General features: G+C 48.1%; 1 protein-coding gene across 3 annotated transcripts in view; it reads right to left on the reverse strand.

Annotated features, from left to right (window-relative positions):
• The window catches only part of LOC144486363 (phospholipase D1-like), a 168119-nt gene that overhangs the window by 22285 nt on the left and 122644 nt on the right, over positions 1–23190 (reverse strand). For 2 of the 3 annotated variants that reach the window (XM_078204407.1, XM_078204401.1), the window contains 6 exons: positions 22936–23046; positions 14073–14201; positions 12667–12785; positions 10539–10652; positions 6234–6344; positions 5379–5467 (listed from right to left, as the gene is read on the reverse strand). In XM_078204407.1, coding sequence (XP_078060533.1) covers positions 5379–5467; positions 6234–6344; positions 10539–10652; positions 12667–12785; positions 14073–14201; positions 22936–23046 — 673 coding nt within the window. The remainder of the gene's footprint in view (positions 1–5378; positions 5468–6233; positions 6345–10538; positions 10653–12666; positions 12786–14072; positions 14202–22935; positions 23047–23190) is intronic. The other variant, XM_078204415.1, reaches the window with a different exon arrangement.

A 23190-nucleotide genomic window follows, 5' to 3' on the forward strand; every position in this document is an offset into this window, starting at 1 on the left:
GATGCAGAGCGATGCCAACAGCACAAGTCTGTTCCAGCCGAGATTATGCCCGCCTCCTCAACCTTGCACCTTGCAAGGTGCAGAGATATGGTGATCCTCAGGTTAAATCACCACCAGTCTCCCCATGAGGGGGAGAGTAGCTGATGGTCATCTGTGACTCTGGCGACGACAGAAGCCAGAGGGTGGTTGTAGAGAGTTGTTTTTCAAACTGGAGGCCTGTGACCAGCGGTGTGCCTCAGGGATCGGTGTTGGGTCCACTGTTATTTGTCATTTATATTAATGATTTGGATGAGAATTTAGGAGGCATGGTTAGTAAGTTTGCAGATTACACCAAGATTGGTGGCACAGTGGACAGTGAAGAAGGTTATCTAGGATTGCAACGGGATCTTGATCAATTGGGCCAGTGGGCCGATAAATGGCAGATGGAGTTTAATTTAGATAAATGGGAGGTGATGCAGTTTGGTTGATCGAATCAGAGTAGGACTTACTCAGTTAATGGTAGGGCATTGGGAAGAGTTATAGAACAAAGAGATCTAGGGGTACAGCTTCATAGTTCCTTGAAAGTGGAGTCACAGGTGGACAGAGTGGTGATGAAGACATTCGACATGCTTGGTTTCATTGGTCAGAACATTGAATACAGGAGTTGAGGCGTCTTGTTGAAGTTGTACAAGACATTGGTAAGGCCACACTTGGAATACTGTGTGCAATTCTGGTCACCCTATTATAGAAAGGATATTATTAAACTAGAAAGAGTGCAGAAAAGATTTACTAGGGTGCGACCAGGACTTGATGGTTTGAGTTATAAGGAGAGGCTGGATAGACTGGGGGACTTATTTCCCTGGATTGTAGGAGGCTTAGGGGTGAACTTATAGAGGTCTATAAAATAATGAGGGGCATAGATGAGGTAGTCAACATCTTTTCCCAAAGGTAGGCGAGTCTAAAACGAGATGGCATAGGTTTAAGGTGAGAGAGGAGGAATATAAAGGGGCCCACTGGGGTGCTGAATATCTGGAATGAGCTGCCAGAGGTAGTAGTAGAGGTGGGTACAATTTTGCCTTTTGAAAAGCATTTAGGCAGTTACATGGGTAAGATGGGTATAGAGGGATATGGGCCAAATGCAGGCAATTGGGGCTAGCTTTGTGGTAAAAACTGGGAGGCATGGACAAGTTGGGCTGAAGGGCCTGTTTCCATGCTGTAAACCTCTATGACTTTACCTTTTACAACCCCAGGATTGGCTTTACAGCAAATGAAGTCTCAGAATCCCGACAGTGCAGAAGGAGGCCATTCGGCCCATCGAGTCTGCACCGACAACAATCCCACCCAGGCCCTATCCCCATAACCCCACATATTTACCCCGCTAATCCCCCTGACATTCGGGGGCAATTTAGCATGGCCAATCCACCTAAACCGCACATCTTTAGAGTGTCGGCACTCGTCAGTTTAAAATGCGACAGTTAATTTGCTCACAGAAACCTCCCACAAATAGCAATGTGATTAAAGGCCAGAACATTTGTTTAGTGGGATGAACGTTGGGCGGGACACCAGGAAGAACCTCTCTGCACTTTCTCAACAAAGCATCAATGGGATTTTTACATCCATTTGAGAGGACAGATGAGGGCCTCGGTTTAACATTTCATCCAAAAGATAACACCTGCAGCAGTGCAGCACTCCCTCAGTACTGCACTGGGAGAGTCAGGCCAGATGTTATGTCTGTCTCTGAAAGGAGGCGTTGAAACCAGCAGCTCTGACACCCTGGTGAGGGTGCAGACACTGAGTCACAGCAGGAAGCAGCCAGAGTGAGTAACACTGCCTGTGTGAGCGTGAAATACTGAATGGGATTGAAAACACAAAAACAGCAAAAGGCTGCATTTGGGAAGGAAAGATGTTGAAATAACTTCCTGCGTTGTTCAGTGAGTTCAATTCAAAAAGACTTCATTGGCTGGAAAATGCTTTCGGACATGAAAACTGCTTTTAAAATATAACGGAGCAATTTTAATCCAAATAAAGTGACGAGTTTGGATTGGGTGGTGGGATTTAGTATCTCAAACCTGCACCCAATCCACCCACCTGTGGCTTCAACCAAAGCTGACCAATTATATCGAAGACTGTGGGCTTGGTTGTTATCTAGCTTTAAGATGTCGCTGATTGTGACGACATTGGGACAAGGACTTGGCGAATCAGAGAAGCGACTGCCTTTGCACCCAATCCCCCAGACCAAATGCGCTTGCCTGAGGAATGCCCCCCCCCCCCCCCCCCCCCCGCCGTCTCCTCCACCCCCAGGATTGGGCGCTCCTCCAGCCTAACAACCGTCCCTCCGAGGTCTTCAATGCTCTTTGGGACATTGCGATGTCTCGGAAGGCGCTCAGGGTGCAGCGACAGCACCAAACAGATGGGATGGTTTCTGTTTATCTTGGCAGCTTCTGGAAGCCACCCTATTTACACTGAACAATTGTTTGAAAGACAACAAAGATAAAGTGAGTTCTTCACAGAGAACAACTTTTACGCTCTATGGTCAGCTTTTTGTTTCTGTGGGTCAGTATTAGACACTCACCAGTACTGTACCCCAGTGTTATACAGTGACAGACCCGTCCCCACCAGAACTGTACCCCAGTGTTATACAGTGACAGACCCGTCCCCACCAGAACTGTACCCCAGTGTTATACAGCGACAGACCCGTCCCCACCAGTACTGTACCCCAGTGTTATACAGCGACAGACCCGTCCCCACCAGTACTGTACCCCAGTGTTATACAGCGACAGACCCGTCCCCACCAGTACTGTACCCCAGTGTTATACAGTGACAGACCCGTCCCTACCAGTACTGTATCCCAGTGTTATAGAGTGACAGATCTGTCCTCACCAGTACTGTACCTCAGTGTTATACAGCGACAGACCCGTCCCCACCAGTACTGTACCCCAGTGTTATACAGTGACAGACCCATCCCCACCAGTACTGTACCCCAGTGTTATACAGTGACAGACGCGTCCCCACCAGTACTGTACCCCAGTGTTGCAGTGACAGACCCGTCCCCACCAGTACTGTACCCCAGTGTTATACAGTGACAGACCCATCCCCACCAGTACTGTACCCCAATGTGATACAGTGACAGACCCGTCCCCACCAGTACTGTACCCCAGTGTTATGCAGTGACAGACCCGTCCCCACCAGTACTGTACCCCAGTGTTATACAGTGACAGACCCATCCCCACCAGTACTGTACCCCAATGTGATACAGTGACAGACCCGTCCCCACCAGTACTGTACCCCAGTGTTATATAGTGACAGACCCGTCCCCACCAGTACTGTACCCCAGTGTTATACAGTGACAGACCCATCCCCACCAGTACTGAAATAGGCCAGCCATGGTCTAGCTGAATGGTGAAACAAGCAGAAAGGGCTGAATAGAGTCATAAAGGTTTACAGCATGGAAACAGGTCCTTCGGCCCAACTTGTCCATGCCGCCCTTTTTTTAAAAAAACCCTTAGCTAATCCCAATTGCCTGCATTTGGCCCATAGCCCTCTATATCTATCGTACCCATGTAACTATCTAAATGCTTTTTAAAAGATAAAATTGTACCCGCCTCGACTACTACCTCTGGCAGCTTCTTCCAGACACTCACCACCCTCTGTGTGGAAAAACTGCCCCTCTGGACGCTTTTGTATCTCTCCCCTCTCACCTTAAACCTATGCCCTCTAGTTTTGGACTCCCCTACCTTTGGGAGTCCTCCTTTTCCCAATATCTATGCTCCTATGTTCTCCTGGTCCAATATTTATCCCTCAATCAACATCAGTAAAAACAGATTATCTGGGTCATTATCACATTGCTGCATTGTGGGAGCTTGCTATGTGTAAATTGGCTGCTGTGTTTCCCCTAACGCAGTGGCTACACTTGGAGAAGGTATTCCATTGGGACCTATAAGGTGGTGAAATGCTATATAGAAATTCCTTTCTGCTTGAGTGTTGCATGGTGAATAATTCTTGTTTCTGCTCTGGCTGAGAAGCAGTGTTTTAAATGATAAAATTGTACCCGCCGCTACTACTACCTCTGGCAGCTTGTTCCAGACACTCACCACCCTCTGTGTGAAAAAATTGCCCCTCTGGACACTTTTGTATCTCTCCCTTCTCACCTTAAACCTATGCCCTCTAGTTTTAGATTCCCCTACCTTTGGGAAAGTATAGTGACTATTTACCTTGTCTATGCCCCTCATTATTTTATAGACCTCTGGAAGGTCACCCCTCACTCCGCTCCAGAGAAATAAGTCCCAGTCTATCCAGCCTCTTCTTATAACTCAGTCCATCAAGTCCCGGTAGCATCCTAGTAAATCTTTTCTGCACTCTTTCTAGTATAATAATATCCTTTCTATAATAGGGTGACCAGAATTGAACATGGTATTCCAAGTGTGGCCTTACCAATGTCTTGTACAACTTTAACAAGACGTCCCAACTCCTGTATTCAATGTTCTGACCGATGAAACCAAGCATGCTGAATGCCTTCTTCACCACTCTGTCCACCTGTGACTCCACATTCAAGGAGCTATGAACATGTACCCTCAGATCTCTTTGTTCTGTAACTCTCCCCAACGCCCTACCATTAACTGAGTAAGTCCTGCCCTGGTTCAATCTACCAAAATGCATCACCTCACATTTGTCTAAATTAAACTCCATCTGCCATTCGTCAGCCCACTGGCCTAATTGATCAAGATCCTGTTGCAATCGGAAATAACTTTCTTCACTGTCCACTATGCCACCAATCTTGGTATCATCTGCAAACTTACTAACCATGCCCCCTATATTCTCATCCACATCATTCATATAAATGACAAATAACAGTGGGCCCAGCACTGATCCCTGAGGCACATCGCTGGTCACAGGCCTCCAGTTTGAAAAACAACTCTCTACAACCACCCTCTGGCTTCTGTCAAGAAGCCAATTTTGGATCCATTTAGATACCTCACCCTGGATCCCGTGAGATTTAACTTTGTTAACAACCTACCATGTGGTACCTTGTCAAAGGCCTTGCTAAAGTCCACGGAGACAACATCAACTGCACTGCCTTCATCTACCTTCCTGGTTACCCCTTCAAAAAACTCTATTAAATTTGTGAGACATGATTTTCCACTCACAAAGCCATGCTGACTCCCTAATCAGTCCTTGCATCTCTAAATGCCTGCAGATCCTGTCTCTCAAAATACCTTCCAACAATTTACCCACCACAGATGTGAGGCTCACTGGCCTGTAGTGAATGGCCTCCTCCTGATCCCAATGCTCCATTCCATTGACAGAGTGATACAGTATGAGGGTTTCCCACAGTGAAACAGCAATGATGCTGGAGATTCACGCTGTGTTTCGGTTATCTAGTAATGGTTATACTGCGTTACCTGTAAGCTCTCAGTATTCTCTGTACAATGGCGTCACCAATCCGATTGAAGATGTACTTGTTGTCTGCGCAACTGATGAAGAACTGGTTCTGATCAAACACAAAGCAGTGAGAAGGAACAGGAGTGAGAATGAACAAGACATTGAACGCAATCTTTTTCTTCTGAGGCAGTGGCCCCTACTTCAAACCCATCCCCAGCCTCTTGGCGACAGTTAATCTCTTTGCAAAGTTCAATCTGCTACTGAAACCCTCATCCGTTCTCTCATCTCATCCATATTCTGTTTGGTTGGTTGATGGGATGTGGGTGCCACTGGCTGGGCCAGCATTTGTTGCCCATCTTAGGGGACATCTTAAGAGTCAACCACATTCGGCTACCCCCACACTGGAGCCAGGCCAATCTGCCATCTTCCACCCTCTATTCAATTCTAAAACCCGATTCCCATTTCCTCACTTGCCCCGAGTCCCGCTCTTTCCTCAGTGATGTACTCTGGGCGTCTGTCTGACAACATCTCAATTTTAAAACTCTCATCTTTATTTTCAAATGCCTCTGTGGCCTCACTCCTCCCCTATCGCTGTTATCTCGTCTAGCCCCAGCACTCTCTGAGTTCTCTCCAGCCTCGCCCCCATCATTCTGTATATATTGTGTATTGTACGACATGTGTGTACTGTGTGTATATGCTGCTCTGTGTACACACTGTGCACCATATACTCTCCCTGGCTATTTACAACTGAGAACATTGCCTAATGGGAGAAATGGGAGAAATGTCCCAGCGGTGTGTCTGAATGACCTTGCAGGATTCTCTCTCCCAGTGTTGGTGTCGAGGGATTGTACCCTCAGTGCCAGCCTGGTGCTTACCTCGATGTAGATGTAGTGTTTGCTGTTTTCAATCACATGTATGTAGGCATTGTGAATGGATTCTTCGTGATATTTAATACCACACGACCAATCAGCAGCTGACCGCAGAATCTAAGGAAAATGGAGCATTTCAAAAAATGTTGTCTTGTGATCGTTGTGAACTGTTACTCTCCGGTCCCAGTGCCAATCCAGGCAGTAGACCCTCAGTACAGTTACACAATAAAGAACTTACTGCATCTATCAGAGCCTCAGGTTATCCCTGAGGAAATACAACAGCCAATTAGAAACAAAGGAACAGGAGTGCGCCATTCAGCCCCTCGAGTCTGTTCCACTATGCAATGAGGTCATGGTTGATCTGTGGCCCAAATACAAAGAACAAAGAAAATTACAGCACAGGAACAGGCCCTTCGGCCCTCCAAGCCTGCACCGACCATGCTGCCCAACTGAACTAAAACTCCCTACTCTTTCGGGGACCATATCCCTCCATTCCCATCCTATTCATGTATTTGTCAAGACGCTGCTTAAGAACATAAGAACATAAGAAATAGGAGCAGGAGTAGGCCATCTAGCCCCTCGAGCCTGCCCCGCCATTCAATAAGATCATGGCTGATCTGACGTGGATCAGTACCACTTACCCGCCTGATCCCCATAACCCTTAATTCCCTTACCGCTCAGGAATCCGTCCATCCGCGCAAGTCACTACCGTATCCGCTTCCACTATCTCCCCAGCAGCGAGTTCCAGGCACTCACCACCCTCTGTGGAAAAGATTTGCTTCGTACATCTCCTTTAAACCTTGCCACTTGTACCTTAAACCTATGCCCCCTAGTAATTGACTCTTCCACCCTGGGAAAAAGCTTCTGACTATCCACTCTGCCCATGCCTCTCATAATCTTGTAGACTTCTTTCAGGTCACCCCTCAACCTCCGTCGTTCCAGTGAGAACAAACCAAGTTTCTCCAACCTCTCCTCATAGCTAATGCCCTCCATACCAGGCAACATCCTGGTAAATCTTTTCTGTACCCTCTCCAAAGCCTCCACATCCTTCTGGTAGTGTGGTGACCAGAATTGAACACTATATTCCAAGTGTGGCCTAACTAAGGTTCTATAAAGCTGCAACGTGACTTGCCAATTTTTAAACTCAATGCTCCAGCCGATGAAGGCAAGCATGCCGTATGCCTTCTTGACTACCTTCTCCACCTGCGTTGCCACTTTCAGTGAACTGTGTGCCTGTACACCCAGATCCCTCTGCCTGTCAATACTCTTAAGGGTTCTGCCATTTACTGTATATTTCCTATCTGTATGAGACCTTCCAAAATGCATTACCTCACATTTTTCCGGATTAAACTCCATCTACCCTCTCTCCACTCAAGTCTCCAACCGATCTATATCCTGCTGTATCCTCTGATGGTCCTCATCACGAACCGCAAATCCACCAACCTTTGTGTCATTTGCAAACGAATCAAACCTGTTACATTTTCCTCCAAATCACCTGTGTATATTGTAAACAGCAAAGGTGCCAGCACTGATCCCTGAGGGATGCCACTTGTCACAGCCCTCCATTCGGAAACACACCCTTCCACTGCTACCCTCTGTCTTCTATGGCCGAGCCAGTTCTGTATCCACCTTGCCAGCTCACCTCTGATCCCATGCGACTTCACCTTCGGCACCAGTCTGCCACGCGGGACCTTGTCAAAGGCCTTACTGAAGTTCATGTGAACAACATCCACTGCCCTACCCTCATCAATCATCTTCGTCACTTCCCGTTACATATACCTGCCTTTGGCCCATATCCCTTAATGCCTTTACATAATAAAATAGCAACTGATTTAGCATCAACTGCTGTTTGTGGAAGGGAACTCCAAACTTCTCCCACCCTTTGTGTGCTTCCTGACATCTCTCCTGAACAGTCTGGCCTTAACCATTAGACGATGCCCCCTAGTTCTAGAATCTCCAACCAGTGGAAATAGTTTATCTTTATCTACCTTGTCTTTTCCTGTTATAATCTTGAAGACTTCGATCAGATCACCTTAACCTTCTAAACTCAAGAGAAAACATGTACAATCTGTTCTCATAACTAAACCCCTGATGTCCAGGCATCATTCTTGTAAACCTACACTGTCGTCCCTCTGAGGCCAATATATCCTTCCTAAAATGTGGTGTCCAGATTTGCTCACAGTACCAAGTGGTTTCTAACCAAGGTTTTGCAGCTGCAGCATAACTTGTGTGTCCCTATACTCCAGCTCTTGAGATATAAAGGTCAGCTTTCCATTATTTTCTGCACCTGCTTGTGGCATTTTAAAGATCCATGCACCTGAACCCCCAAGTCTCTTTGGACATCTGCTGCATTTAACTTCATTCCATCTAGAAACTACTCTGATCTATCCTTTTCGGTCCAAAACAAAGAACCTCACACTTGCTTAATCTATCTGCCACAGTTTCGCCCATTCATCTAGTCTATCAATATCCCTTTGTAATTTTATGCTACCATCTACACTGTCCACAATGCCACCTAACTTTGTGTCATCAGCAAGTTTAGCTGTGTGATTTTCTTTGCCAATATCCAAGTCAATAATAAATCATGTGAATAACTGAGACCCCAACACAGATCCTTGTGGGACATCACGAGTCACATTCTTCCAATTTGAATACCGATCCATTATCCCTACCTTCTGTCGCCTCCCACTCAACCAATTTCCCAGCCATGTCAGTCATTTGCCTTCAATTTGTGCACAGCAAGCTCTCACAAGCAGCAACGTAATCATGAGCTGATAATCTGTATTGAGTCGGACTGCTCGGGGGCCGCAGGACACTAATGAGAACTCCCCTGCTCTTCTTCTGTGGGATCTTTTACATTGAGCTGAGAAAACAGAGGGTCTAATCCAAAAGACAGTGCCTCTGACTGGGCAGCACTCCCTCAGTGCTGCACTGGCGTGTCAGTTGGGGTTTTGTACTCAAGTGCCTGAAGTGGGAGTTGAACTCACAAACATGGGATTATGGGGATAGGGCCTGGGTGGGATTGTGATGGGTGCAAACTTGATGGGCCAAATGGCCTCCTTCTGCACTGTAGGATTCTATGATTCTATGCAACTCCTGACTCAATGCTGCGAGTGCTACTCACTCTGTTACAGACCGCAGCACAAGGGTCAGGTGTAAATACACTAAAGCAGAATTGGGACATACACACCAGGTCAAAGTCCCCAGTCTGTGCTGTCTCAGATAGACTTGAGCCAAGTGTCGCAAGCGTAGGGAAGGAGGAGAATGGACACTTCAGTGACCCCAGTGACTGCTACTGGAAAACACCTGTGAGTGTGTGACAAAGGAATAGGCCTTGTCATGGTTCCTTCCACAGTAAAATAGTCTGCCAACATTTCTGCTCAATGAGCAACAACAGCAAAGAACAGGAAGGAAAGACCGGTCAAATGGTAAAAAGCCAGACAATAAATAGAAATCAAGGAAGCGATAAGCAGTCAAATTAGGCAGAGAGATAAGCACAGATGAATAAACAGATAATTGTATTGGGGGATATACCTTACACTAACATTACAGCTTGTCTGACGGTCCCCAGGGAGGGGCCAGAAACGGAAAATTTCACTGCTCACCAAAGGATCAAAGACTGCAGTTCAGGGGAGGTCGGACAGTCTGACCAATCAGCTTTGGTCAGTGAACAAGGACCACCCTAGACTGATCTATCAATCTGAAATGAACCAACCTGTCCATCATCCCTTGCCAAGAATCAAATCAGCTCTTTAATTCAAATCTCATCGATACTCCTCCCATCTCCGACACCCTGCCTTCAACTCTGTAACCTCCTCTCCTCTTACAACTCTCTGAGATCTCTGCACTCCTCCAATTTTCCCCCTTAACCACTCCGTGTGTGAAATTTTGTTTGATAACACTCTCTTGGAACACCTTGTACCATCTTTAAGATGCAATCCAGCAATGTACCAATATGCCTTAGACAGCACTTCCCAACCCATGACCGCAATGTCAATGAGGACAAGAGCCTGGGAACACCACCACCTGGGGCTTCCCCTCCAAGTCACTCACCATCCTGACTAGGAAATATATCGCCATTCCTTCACTGTCGCTGGGTCAAAATCCTGGAACTCCCTCCCTAACTGCACTTGAGGTGTACCTACAACACACAGACTGCAGCAGTAGGCTGGCTCACCACCAGTTTCTCAAGGGCGATGAGGAACAGGAGACAACCGTTGGCCGAGCCAGCAATGCTCACATTCCAAGAACAAATTCAAAAGATATTTGTGGTTAATGCAGTTTAGGAAAGCAGGACACCCACACACACACCTGAGCTCGAGCTAGGATTGAACCCGGCACCTGGTACCTCTGCTCATTTGCTGTCGAAAGTGACTTGGGCAAAAGGTACGGGTAGGACAGGGGCCGATACTTGGCTTTAACGATCTGAAAGAGAAAAAATACACAATACATCATGTTACTCGTATAAAACAACAAATGTTTCAAACACGCATTCAGTTATTGTGTGGGTGTCAACAGTAACTCAATGAGCTGGACTCTTACATGTGAGTTTGATGGTTGTGGATTGGAAAATTCAATCTAGGGATTTGAATTCACATTCTGCACTGATAATCCCTGTGCAGTACTGAGGGAGTGCGGCATTGTTGGAACAAAGGACAAAGAAAATTACAGCACAGGAACAGGCCCTTCAGCCCTCCAAGCCTGCACCGACCATGCTGCCCGACTTAACTAAAACTCCCGACCATTCCAGGGACCAGATCCCTCTATTCCCATCCTATTCATCTATTTGTCAAGACGCCCCTTAAAAGTCACTATCGTATTCGCTTCCACTACCTCCCCCGGCAGCGAGTTCCAGGTACCCACCATCCTCTGTGTAAAAAAACTTGCCTCATACATCTCCTTTAAACCTTGCCACTCACACCTTGAACCTGCGCCCCCCAGTAATTGACTCTTCCACCCCTGGGAAAAAGCTTCTGACTATCCACTCTGTCCATGCCCCTCATAATCTTGTAGACTTCTATCAGGTCGCCCATCAACCTCCGTCGTTCCAGTGAGAATGAACCAAGTTTCTCCAACCTCTCCGCATAGCTAATGCCCTCCATACCAGGCAACATCCTGGTAAATCTTTTCTGTACCCTCTCCAAAGCCTCCACATCCTTCTGGTAGTTTGGTGACCAGAATTGAACACTATATTCCAAGTGTGGCCTAACTAAGGTTCCATAAAGCTGCAACATGACTTGCCAATTTTTAAACTAAATGCCTCGGCCGATGAAGGCAAACATGCCGTATGCCTTCTTGACTACCTTCTCCACCTGCATTGCCACTTTCAGTGACCTGTGTACCTGTACACCCCACATCCCTTTGCCAATCAATACTCTTGAGGGTTCTGCCATTTACTGTATATTTCCTATCTGTATTACACCTTCCAAAATGCATTACCTCACATTTGTCCGGATTAAACTCCATCTGCCATCTCTCCGCCCAAGTCTCCAACTGATCAATATCCTGTTGTATCCTCTGATGGTCCTCATCGCTATCCGCAAATCCACCAACCTTTGTGTCGATCGCAAACTTACTAATCAAACCAGTTACATTTTCCTCCAAATCTTTCATATATATTACAAACAGTAAAGGTGCCAGCACTGATCACTGAGGAACGCCACTTGTCACAGCCCTCCATTCAGAAACGCACCCTTCCACTGCTACCCTCTGTCTTCTGTGACCGATGGTAGCCATGATGTGGAGATGCCGGCGTTGGACTGGGGTGAACACAGTAAGAAGTCTCACAACACCAGGTTTCACACCAGGTTTACCATAAGAGCAGCGCTCCGAAAACTTATGGTATTTGCTACCAAATAAACCTGTTGGACTTTAACCTGGTGTTGTGAGACTTCTTTCTATGACCGAGCCAGTTCTGTATCCACCTTGACAGCTCACCTCTGATCCCATGCAACTTCACCTTCTGCACCAATCTGCCATGAGGGACATTGTCAAAATCCATGTAGACAACATCCACTGCCCTACCCTTATCAATCATGTTCGTCACTTCCTCGAAAAACTCGATCAAGTTCGTGAGACACCACCTCCCCTTCACAAAACCATGTTGTCTCTCACTGATACATCCACTTATTTCCAAGTGGGAGTAAATCCTGTCTCAAAGAATCCTCTCCAATAATTTCCCTACCACTGATGTAAGGCTCACCGGCCTGTAATTACCATTTTTGTCATGTTTCTGAGAGATGTGAAGCTGACGACCAATCTGTCCTCAGCAGTGGAGTAAAACATTCCACAGCCACGACTTCAAAGAACAGCAGTGACATTATCCCTGGTGATCTGGCCAATGTTTATCCCACAACAAACATCATGAAAACAGACTATCTGATCATTCGCACATTGCCCTTGGAGGGGGAAAAGTGGAGAGATTGAGGGAGGCAGTCACCTTTGTGAAGTTCCAGCGTTGGATGAAATGACGGGCCACATTGCGCGCAGCCTTCCCATGGACCACCGCAGCGATATCGTGCCAAGGCATTCGGTGCATCGTATAGCGGTTGATGAAATCTAAGGGACAGACGGAGATATTAGGCAAAGGCTGTGAGATCAGAGTCAAAGCAGGTCATGTTCCCTGGTCAATGAGTGGCCCCACTCTGTTGACTGGGACTCAGGATCAGGAAAGCCCCAGGGTCAATGCTGGGCCTAGGTTTTGCTATAGTTTGTTTAATTTGTTCCCGGATTCTTACATCACCAGGGCAGTGGCACAATCGTTGGTTTCAGCTTTCCTTCACCAGCATCCACCCACTCCCTGCCCCCATGCCCAATCCCTACCCTGTCCCTCAGCACCCCCTCACTCCCTGCCCAATCCCCACCCTGTCCCTCAGCACCTCCACTCTCTGCCCACTTCCTGTCCCCGCCCCCACAACATGTCCCCACCCCCACTAAATCTCTGCCCCCCTATCCACTTTCTGTCCATCACCTGCCCCATGCCTACTCGGCACGGTAGCACAGTGGTTAGCACTGCTGCTTCACAGCTCCAGGGTCCCGGGTTCGATTCCCGTCTTGGGTCACTGTCTGTGTGGAGTTTGCACATTCTCCTCGTGTCTGCGTGGGTTTCCTCCGGGTGCTCCGGTTTCCTCCCACAGTCCAAAGATGTGCGGGTTAGGTTGATTGGCCATGCTAAAATTGCCCCTTAGTGTCCTGGGATGCGTAGATTAGAGGGATTAGCGGGTAAAATATGTAGGGATATGGGGGTAGGGCCTGGGTGGGATTGTGGTCGGTGCAGACTCAATGGGCCGAATGGCCTCTTTCTGTACTGTAGGCTTTCTATGATTTCTATGATTTCTTCTACTCCCTCTGCCCACCCCCAGCTCCCCACCCATTCCCTGTCCACCCCTTGCCCCTCGCCCATTCCCTCTCCCCACCCACTCTCTGCCCCCCACCCAGTCCCTCCCCCCACCCACTCCCTGTCCAACCCGCACCCTCTCCCTCACTGCCCACCCCCCCGTCCACTCCCTGCCCACCCCCCACCCTCTCCAAAGGCCAATCATTCATTGTAAAGACCCGTGAATGGGAGGAGGTCTTCGACCCAGAAGGAAAAAGCAGTAAACTCGGGAAATGGGAACACTGGACTGAGGGATGTGGGGCTGGAGGAGAGAATAAAGAGAGGGAGGAGCCAGGGCTACATGGGGGATTGTGCAAAGATGAGAATTTTTAAATCAAGTTGGTGCTGGATCAGGGATCAAAGGTCAGCGAGCCCAGGGGGTGAAGGTGAACAGGACCTGATGCCAGTGAGGGCATGGGGCAGTGGGGCTGGAATGAAATGACTGGAGGGTCTGTTGTGCTTTCACTCACCGTCAAAGGGTTTGTCCAACTGGACCCAGTCCTTGTGGACAAAGTTGCAATAGTCCTTCCCATGCCAGAACCTCGTCTGCCCCACCAGCTCTCCAATGTCAGTGTGCAAACTGCTTTGTGATTTCCTCTCTGCCTCAGAATGTACAACAGAGACAAGTCACATTCAGTACATTTCCACAGAGTATTGCATCTCTTTTGTTAGGACATAGATTTAGGGGGAATAACATTGACACTCTCCGCTAGTGATCTGCTCAATTTCTGTGCATGTTTCTTCAACATTTTTGATTCTGGAAACATTGGAGATGGTCAAGGAATGGCCATTGGGCTTTCCGTCAGAAACCATCCCATCAGGTACTGAAGAACCTGATTGGCCGTGAGAAGGTGGGGCACTGTAATGATGGTCATTTTGGGTGCCCAATGGCGGGAGTGTGGACAAAGAGGCGGTTGGAGGTCACGTGATCCCAGCCTTCAGGAATATAAGCAGAAGAATGCAGTGTGTCGGTGATGCAGGTCAGGCCTGTGGAGAGACTGCCGACTCGAATGTTCAAGGCCTCTTCCAGTGCTACAGGCAGTTTCAAATCCTGCAGTCACCCAACCAGGGCAGGGCACAGTGATAAAGTGACTATCACTGGACTATTAATCCAGACACCCAGGGTAATGTTCTGGGGAATCCCGCCATGGCAGATGGTGGAATTTGAATCCAATAAAACTCTGGAATTAAAAGTCAAATGGTGACCAGAATTCATTGTCGATTTTTGTAAAAACCCACCAGGTTCAATAATGTCCTTTAGGGAAGGAAATCTGCATCCTTACCTGGCTTGGCCTACACGTGACTCCAGACCCACAGCAATGTGGTTGATTCTTAAATGCCCTCTGAAATTGAGACACTGGCCGGTATTTTATGACCTCGTCCACCCGAGGCTCGTAACATCCCGCCTGAGGCCAACGGAGAATGCCGTTCTGCGAGCCTCGCCCACCCTGATTCTGGGGCGGGCAAAGTGCTAAAATTCCGGCCACTCAGTTCAGGGGCAATTAGGGATAGGCAACAAATGATGGCCCAGCCAGCGACGCCCACACCTCTTGAATGAATAAAATGGTGAACTTGGCGTTGGATGAGATTTACAACGACTCGAGACATCAGCTGAGACTATGACTCAGACACAGGGTCAGGTCTCCACCCAGACACAGGGTCAGTTCTACATTAACTCATGACAGGGTGAGATCTGCACTGACCCAGACACGATGTAGATGTGTGATATCTGAATTTATGCAGGTTTATATATATATATATATACGTGTCATGTTTTAATAAGAACAATCTGTGAAAAATCACACTTTTAAATGAAATACAGGCTTCACTATACATCGATATAAATATGAAAATAGAAAACAGCACAATGCAGAAACTACAAGCGACAGCATCTTGAAGATAAACTGCACAAGAACCATCCCAGCAGGAGGCTGAATCAGCATTGAGATCGATTGTTTACTATCCAAACCTCTGTTGTTTGAGTTCAAACCTTGGCAAGTTCTGCACTCATTCTCAATTCACATGCATTGAATGTCTCAATTCCATTCAGGCTGAGAGGAAATGAGAAAGCAGCAGGAGCTCAGCTTGCCAGCGAGGAGAAGGAGAGAGGCAGGTGGCGAGTGAAAGCTTGCAGCAGGCAGGCATGTTGGGAAAGTGCAGCGTCACTGTGTTGTGAGGGAGGGGATCGCTCGGCGTTAGTATTTGACCAGCGCACTCTGAATTGGAATTCAATCAGTTTTCAGCATGCAGATGTTACAAGCTGGTTCCTGCAATAATAAACAATACCCCAGAACAAAGCAAGTCGGAGTAATGACACAGGGCAATTCCTGGTTGTAGTTATGAAATGACCATCAACTGTCCTTTGTGAGAAGGTCATTCCCTTTCTCCCATCCATTGACTCTGTCTCCACTTCCCGCTGCCTCGGCAAAGCAGCCAACATAATTAAAGACCCCGGACATTCTCTCTCCCACCTTCTTCCGTCTGGGAAAAGATACAAAAGTCTGAGGTCACGTACCAACCGACTCAAGAACAGCTTCTTCCCTGCTGCTGTCCGACTTTTGAATGGACCTATCTTGCATTAAGTTGATCTTTCTCTACACCCTCGCTATGACTGTAACACTACATTCTGCACCCTCTCCTTTCCTTCTCTATGAACGGTGTGCTTTGTCTGTATAGCGCGCAAGAAACAATACTTTTCACTGTATGCTAATACATGTGACAATAATAAATCAAATCAAATCAAACCAAAAATTAAATGAGGAGGATGGGAGATGTCACACTCTGTACTTCCTGACCTGGTTCCTGCTCCAACAACACTGCAATTTTCAAATTCTCATCCTTGTTTTCAAATCTCCCCACGATCCCAGCCCTCCCGATCTCCGTAACTTCCTGCAGCTTCGTTACCCTCCGAGGGGTCTGCATTCCTCCAATTTCAGCCTCTTGCTGGAATTGGGGTTAAGATTTTCAGGATATGGTGATCGATTGGAACTCACCATCCTGAGAGTCAGAGCCTAACACCCTGCCGCCAATTCCCAAACTCCCACTGCCACTTCATGCTCACGTGCTGATTGGCTGGGGGCAAGATGTCTGTCTGCCCTTTAGAACTGTCGGCCAATCAGATTGGTCGACAGCTCCTCAACCCGGCCAGGCACCAGTGGCCAGAAGCGGTATTGCAGCTCTCTGCCTGGGACCAAACCCCTGAACCGTTGGAAAGGCGAGACCCAGGGACAAGAGGGCAAGGGACCCCTGGGATTGGGAAAGGTGCGATCGCTGCAATGGGGGTAAGCAGGGGGTGGGGAACAGGTGGTCCCTGAGTCCCAATGCTCTGGGGGTGGGGCACCCCAACTCTGAAGGGTCCTTCAGAATGAGTTGCAACCCCCCACCCGCCCTTTCCACCCGAGATGGAGAAAAGTTTAAATGTCACTTTCCCACCCTCCCCGCAAACCCCTCCCACTAGCCTAAAAATTGAGGCTGGGCAGGAGAGGGCCATTCAGTGGCCACTTAAGGTGCAGGGTTGTTGGGCTGAAGGACCTGTTACTGTGCTGTACAGTTCTCTGTTTTGTTCTTTTGGTGGTGAATAGGGGGGCTTTCCCGCCCCAGGCCCTGCTCACCCAAGCATGACACTGCATCTGGGTTGGGGTGGGCAGGCTCCCAGGGTGGGGGAGGGGGCAGAACCCCATCCAAAGAACAAAGAAAATTATAGCACAGGAACAGGCCCTTCAGCCCTCCAAGCCTGCACCAACCATGCTGCCCGACTTAACTAAAACCCCCTACCCTTCCGGGGACCATATCCCTCTATTCCCATCCTATTCATGTATTTGTCAAGACACCCCTTAAAAGTCACTACCGTATCCGCTTCCACTACCTCCCCTGGCAACGAGTTTCAGGCACCCACCATCCTCTGTGTAAAAACCTTGCCTCGTACATCTCCTTTAAACCTTGCCCCTCGCACCTTAAACCTGTGCCCCCGAGTAATTGACTCTTCCACTCTGGGAAAAAGCTTCTGACTATCCACTCTGCCCATGCCTCTCATAATCTTATAGACTTCTATCAGGTCTCCCCTCAACCTCCGTCGTTCCAGTGAGAACAAACCAAGTTTCTCCAACCTCTCATAGCTAATGCCCTCCATACCAGGCAACATCCTGGTCATCCATCCATTCAACTTCACACTCCTTCCTCCCCGCCTCTCCATAACATCCTGCCCTGGATCTTAATTTCTCCACCATTAGTGACTGCACCTTCAACAGTCAATGTCTTAAACCCTGGAAATCTCTTCCCAAAACACTGGACCACGCTTTCCCACTTTAAAACCTTCCTCTTTGTCCAATTAAGACCTCTCCTAACATCTACTTCTTTAGCTGAGTTTCCAGGGTTGTTTGACAATAGTTTGTATAAGGCACCTTGGGGCATTTACACAATAGTAAAGATTCTGTATGAATGTGAATAACTTGAGTGGGTAAATGGTGACACATTTTTTGTCAGAGGTCGGTGGTGCTGGAGGCGATTACAGTCTTAGGAGAGGAGGAGAATTGGAAGGAATTGAAAACAAGGATGAGAATTTTAATTTTGAAGTGTTGCCATACTAGGCGCACTGCAGCAATGTGAAAATCTCTTTAACATTGTCTCATTAATGTTTCTACCGAAAGGAAGCATCATTTTCTCAGTGCCATCTATGCCCCCTTTCCACACATTCCGACACTCCCAGGACAGGTACAGCACGGGGTTAGATACAGAGTAAAGCTCCCTCTACACTGTCCCCATCAAACACTCCCAGGACAGGTACAGCACGGGGTTAGACACACAGTAAAGCTCCCTCTACACTGTCTCCATCAAACACTCCCAGGACAGGTACAGCACGGGGTTAGATACACAGTAAAGCCCCCTCAACACTGTCTCCATCAAACACTCCCAGGACATTTGGAGCAGTGGTTAAATATAAAGTAAGTTCATAATTCATAACTAAGGGGCAGCACAGTGGCACAGTGGTTAGCATTGCTGCCTCACAGCACCAGGGAAATTCTCCCCGTGTCTGCGTGGGTTTCCTCTGGGTGCTCCGGTTTCCTCCCACAGTCCAAAGATGAGCGGGTTGGGTGGATTAGCCATGCTAAATTGCCCCTTAGTGTCAGGGATATTAGCAGGGTAAATACCTGGGGTTATGGGGATAGGGCCTGAGTGGGATTGTTATCAGTGCAGGCTCAATGGGCAGAATGGCCTCCTTCTGCACTGCAAGGAATCCATGATTCTTTGATTCTATGATAATTAACTCTGCTCCTGCAATTGCAATGTTAAAAATTCAATTTGTATCAAATTAGTGTTGTTGTTCCAATAAATGAAAACCGGATTCCAGGCCCCAGTTAATGGTCTGGTATTGTCAGCCTTGTCTTCCAGGATCTATCAGAAAGCACAGGTTGCCATGCTCACACTGAAATAAGTCTCCAAAGCTGCCCTGTTCTCCAGCAGACTGGGATTAGACATTTCCAAACTGATTGTCTGTAGCATGGACTGATCTGGCCTGTGACAAGGGTTCTTTGTTCTGAGGTAGAGTGACTGCTGTGAGCTCAGGAGCCAAGTTTCCAGCCTTGCTGGGACTTTTCTTCCAAGAACAACTCCATTAATTGGTCCCCAGACACACAATGCTGTTTCTGTTTGTGTGGACAGAGAGATTAATCCTGCTCCTGACATAGACCGTCACAAAACTCTCGTAAAGGACCCCCTTTTCACTTCCTAATCTCAGGCAACATTTTAGCCAGGATTTTCCCGGAGACCGCCAAGTTTGTCCCAGTCAGTTGCTGATTTGTAATGGCAATAACAACCTGTAATTATGGTGCAGTAACAGAATCAAATGCTCCAAGCTGCTCCACAAGAATTATTGTCAAACTACATTTGGCATCAGCCCACTCAAAGGAGGTTACTACGAGGTGAAGTTCAGTCAAAGGAATTAGTTATAAGAAGCGCATTGAAGGAGGGAATTCAAGGATCAGGCGTGGGCCGCTGAAGGCTGAGTGTGCAAGGAGAGGAAAGGTGGCAATGAGCAGGAAAACAATTAATCTGATGAAACATTGCGGACAGTGAGGGTCGTTTCTCGTCTCCCTGTGAAGGTCAATGAATCGGGTCACCAGAAAATGCTGTATTTTCCTTCCCGGGACAGGCCTAAGTCAGGGGACTGTGCAGTGGTGAAAAGATTAAACTCCTGGGGCCTGGATCAGACATGCATTTTGGAAGTTGCAAATGTGCAGAGGTTGGGTTTTCCCGAGCTCACAGTAACATCTGGCCTTGTGATTAGACACGGTGGCACAGTGGTTAGCACTGCTGCCTCACAGCGCCAGGGACCTGGGTTCGATTCCGGCCTCGGGTCACTGTCTGTGTGGAGTTTTCACGTTCTCCCCATGTCTGCGTGGGTTTCTCCGGGTGCTCCGGTTTCCTCCCACAGGCCAACTATGTGCGGGTTAGGTTGATTGGCATGATAAATTGCCTCTCAGTGTCCAAAGATGTGTGGGTTGGGTGGATTAGTAAATTGCCCCTTAGTGTCAGGGGGATTAGCAGAGTAAATACGTGGAGTTACAGGGATAGGGCCTGGGTGGGATTGTGGTCGATGCAGGTTCAACAGGCTGAATGGCCTCCTTCTGTACTGTAGGGATTCTATGATTCAAAAGATTGGCCGGGAGATTTCGACAGGCAAGCAAACTCCCCTCGATTGTCAAAAGTCAGTGTTGTTGTTACAAATTGGAAATATGAACAGATGTTAAGATAAGATTTCATGACCAGCGGGGGAAGGTATGGGAGGGAGCGTATTTCCTGTGCAGGTCAGAAGGTCAAGGTTGAATCATTGGAGTTTTGATGATGGATGGCAATTCTGCAACTTCTAGGATTTCTTTGGGACTCATGAATCATTGCCAGGGAACTGTTCCCTTCCATTGTACAGTTAGAGCCCAGGGTAATGCAATCTGCCCAGCCTGTATAGGGGAACACTGAATGGGTGATTGAGTGCTGAATGTGTGAGATTGATGGGTCAGTTGTTCTATGTTTTTCTTAAAGGATGTTCTCGTCTGTACTGAAGGTTTTATATCAGTCTATCTGTCTCGTCTCGGCACAGAGCACACACTCTGAGGGATTGTTTTAGCATCAGCTTGAAATATATTCACTGCAAAATGCAAAATACCCAGATCATATATCAGTCACAAAGCCTGAAAATAATTTGCAAACAGCACTTTGCAAATATTGATGGCAACGCCTATCTCGGAGTCAGTATCTGTCCGGACTGATAACAAAGTTCCTGGAATAAAACTATCTTGGATAATATTTGCTAAACGTGCCTTACTCTTGTGAAAAAAAATATTTTTTTACATTAGGAACAAAGAAACTGAGGAGCTGGAATAATAGGATTAAAATAGGCCTCATTTAGGTTGTTGTAGTTGCTGGGGCGGCACGGTGGCGCAGTGGTTAGCACTGCTGCCTCACAGCGCCAGGGACCTGGGTTCGATTCCCGCCTCAGGTCACTGCCTCTCTGGAGTTTGCACATTCTCCCCATGTCTGCGTGGGTTTCCTCCGGGTGCTCCGGTTTCCTCCCACGGTCCAAAGATGTTCAGGTTAAATTGCCCCTAGTGTCAGGGAATTAGCAGGGTAAATATGTGGGGCTCCGGGAATAGGGCTTGGTTGGGATTGTGGTCAGTGCTGACTCGATGGGCTGAATGGCCTCCTTCAGCAGCTGATGAAGGAGCTTGAGACTCCGAAAGCTCGTGCTGCCAAATAAACCTGTTGGACTTTAACCTGGTGTTGTGAGACTTCTTACTGTGCTTATCACTCTTGCCTCAGGGTCAGATCCCACTGTGGGACTTGTAAAACTAAACAGGGCTAATAACACTCCAGGACAGTGCCAACGCAGTGTCACACTGTCAGTGGGAATATGGTTCAGATGTGGTGCAGCAACATCCAGCAATTTCCAGGATAATTGGGCAGTTATCACCAGTACCAATCCTGGCCAATAGTCACCCCTCACCCAGCACTGTCAGCTGGTCACACAAGATGCACTACGGGAACTCACCAGGATTCCTTAGTCAGCACCTTCCAAACCCATGACCACTATGATCTAGAAGGACAAGAGCAGCAGATTCCAGGGAACACCACCTGCTGGAGGTTCCGCTCTGCGTCACTCACCATCATAATTGGAAATATATCGGCCACTGGGTGAAAATTCTGGAACTCCCTCTCTAACAGCACAGTGGGTGTACCTACACCACATGGACTGCAGCGGTTCAAGAAGGCAGCTCACCACCACCTTCTCAAGGGGCAACTAGGGATGGGCAGTAATTGTTAGCCTAGCCAGCGATACCCGCATCCTCCCAATAAATACAGAAAAAGGCGGAAGCCATTCTACACAGGAACCTGCCTTAGATAGCAACATGAGCATAATCTGCTGTTTGTTCTGCTGGTTGAGAGATAACTATTGGTCCCAGGACACTGGGGGAAACTCCCAGCTTCTGTTTTTCAATATTTTACCTCCATCTGAAAGGGTAAACAGGGCCTTGGTTTAAGATCTCACTTGGGTCACTGTGTGGAGTTTGCACGTTCCACCCATGTCTGCGTGGGTTTCCTCTGGGTGCTCCAGTTTCCTCCCACTGTCCAAAGATGCGTGGGTTAGGTGGATTGGCTGGGCTAAATTGCCCCATAGTGTCAGGTGGACAAGCTAGGGTAAACGCATGGGTTATGGTGATAGGGCCTCGGTGAGATCGTCGTCGGTGCAGACTCGATGGGCCGAATGGCCTCCTTCTGCACTTTAGGATTCTATGATTCTATCTCGAGCAGGATTTTACGAGCTCACTTGAGCGAGGCTTGTAAAATCCCAGCCGAGGCCAACAGAGAATTCCGTTCTTCGAGCCTCGCCTCCTGCTGGAATCGGGGCAGGCGAGGTGGTAAAATTCCAGCCCTCATCTCACAGACGGCACCTCCAGCAGTGCAGGATTCCCTCAGTACTGCGCGGGGGTGGGGGGGCAGGGGGGGGTGGTGCCAGCCCAGATTCTGTGCCAAGTCCCCGGACTGGAATTTCAACCTGTGACCTTCTTGATTGAGAGGTGGGAGTATTACCCACTGAGCCTTGGATTGAAGGCCAACATATGCTCTGTGTTTCTGTCACGCTGCGTTCTGCGCAAGCGGATTCGCTGTGTCGCACACAGGACTGGCAGAGGCAGAAGCGGCTCACTACACACCAAAGCTGAAGCACCCAAGCACACTGGCCGACTCGGAGTAAGAGAGAGGCAAACGCCCCACTGTCAGCAGCAAAAGCCCACTGCAAAACCAAAAGAAAGAATAGAAGCTTGGCTCAAAATTTCAACTCACCATCCTCGGTGCAAGAGGGCTCAGGGTTGCTGGCCTGGTGATACAGTCTTCTCAGGTTGGGCAACTTATCCCTGATTAAGTTCTGCTGGCTGATGTGAGTTTTAAACCATCCTGCAGAGAGTGACAGTGCAGCTGGTCTGGGGCAGTGTGTACACAATCCACCCCCCCCCCCCCCCTCTCAACATCCCCCCCTGAACCCCCCACCCACTCAGTCAGCAGTTTACCTTCCCCCCCCACCCCACCTGACAGGGAATA

Source organism: Mustelus asterias, chromosome 3, assembly GCF_964213995.1.
Source record: "Mustelus asterias chromosome 3, sMusAst1.hap1.1, whole genome shotgun sequence".
Classification (NCBI taxonomy): Eukaryota; Metazoa; Chordata; class Chondrichthyes; order Carcharhiniformes; family Triakidae; genus Mustelus; species Mustelus asterias.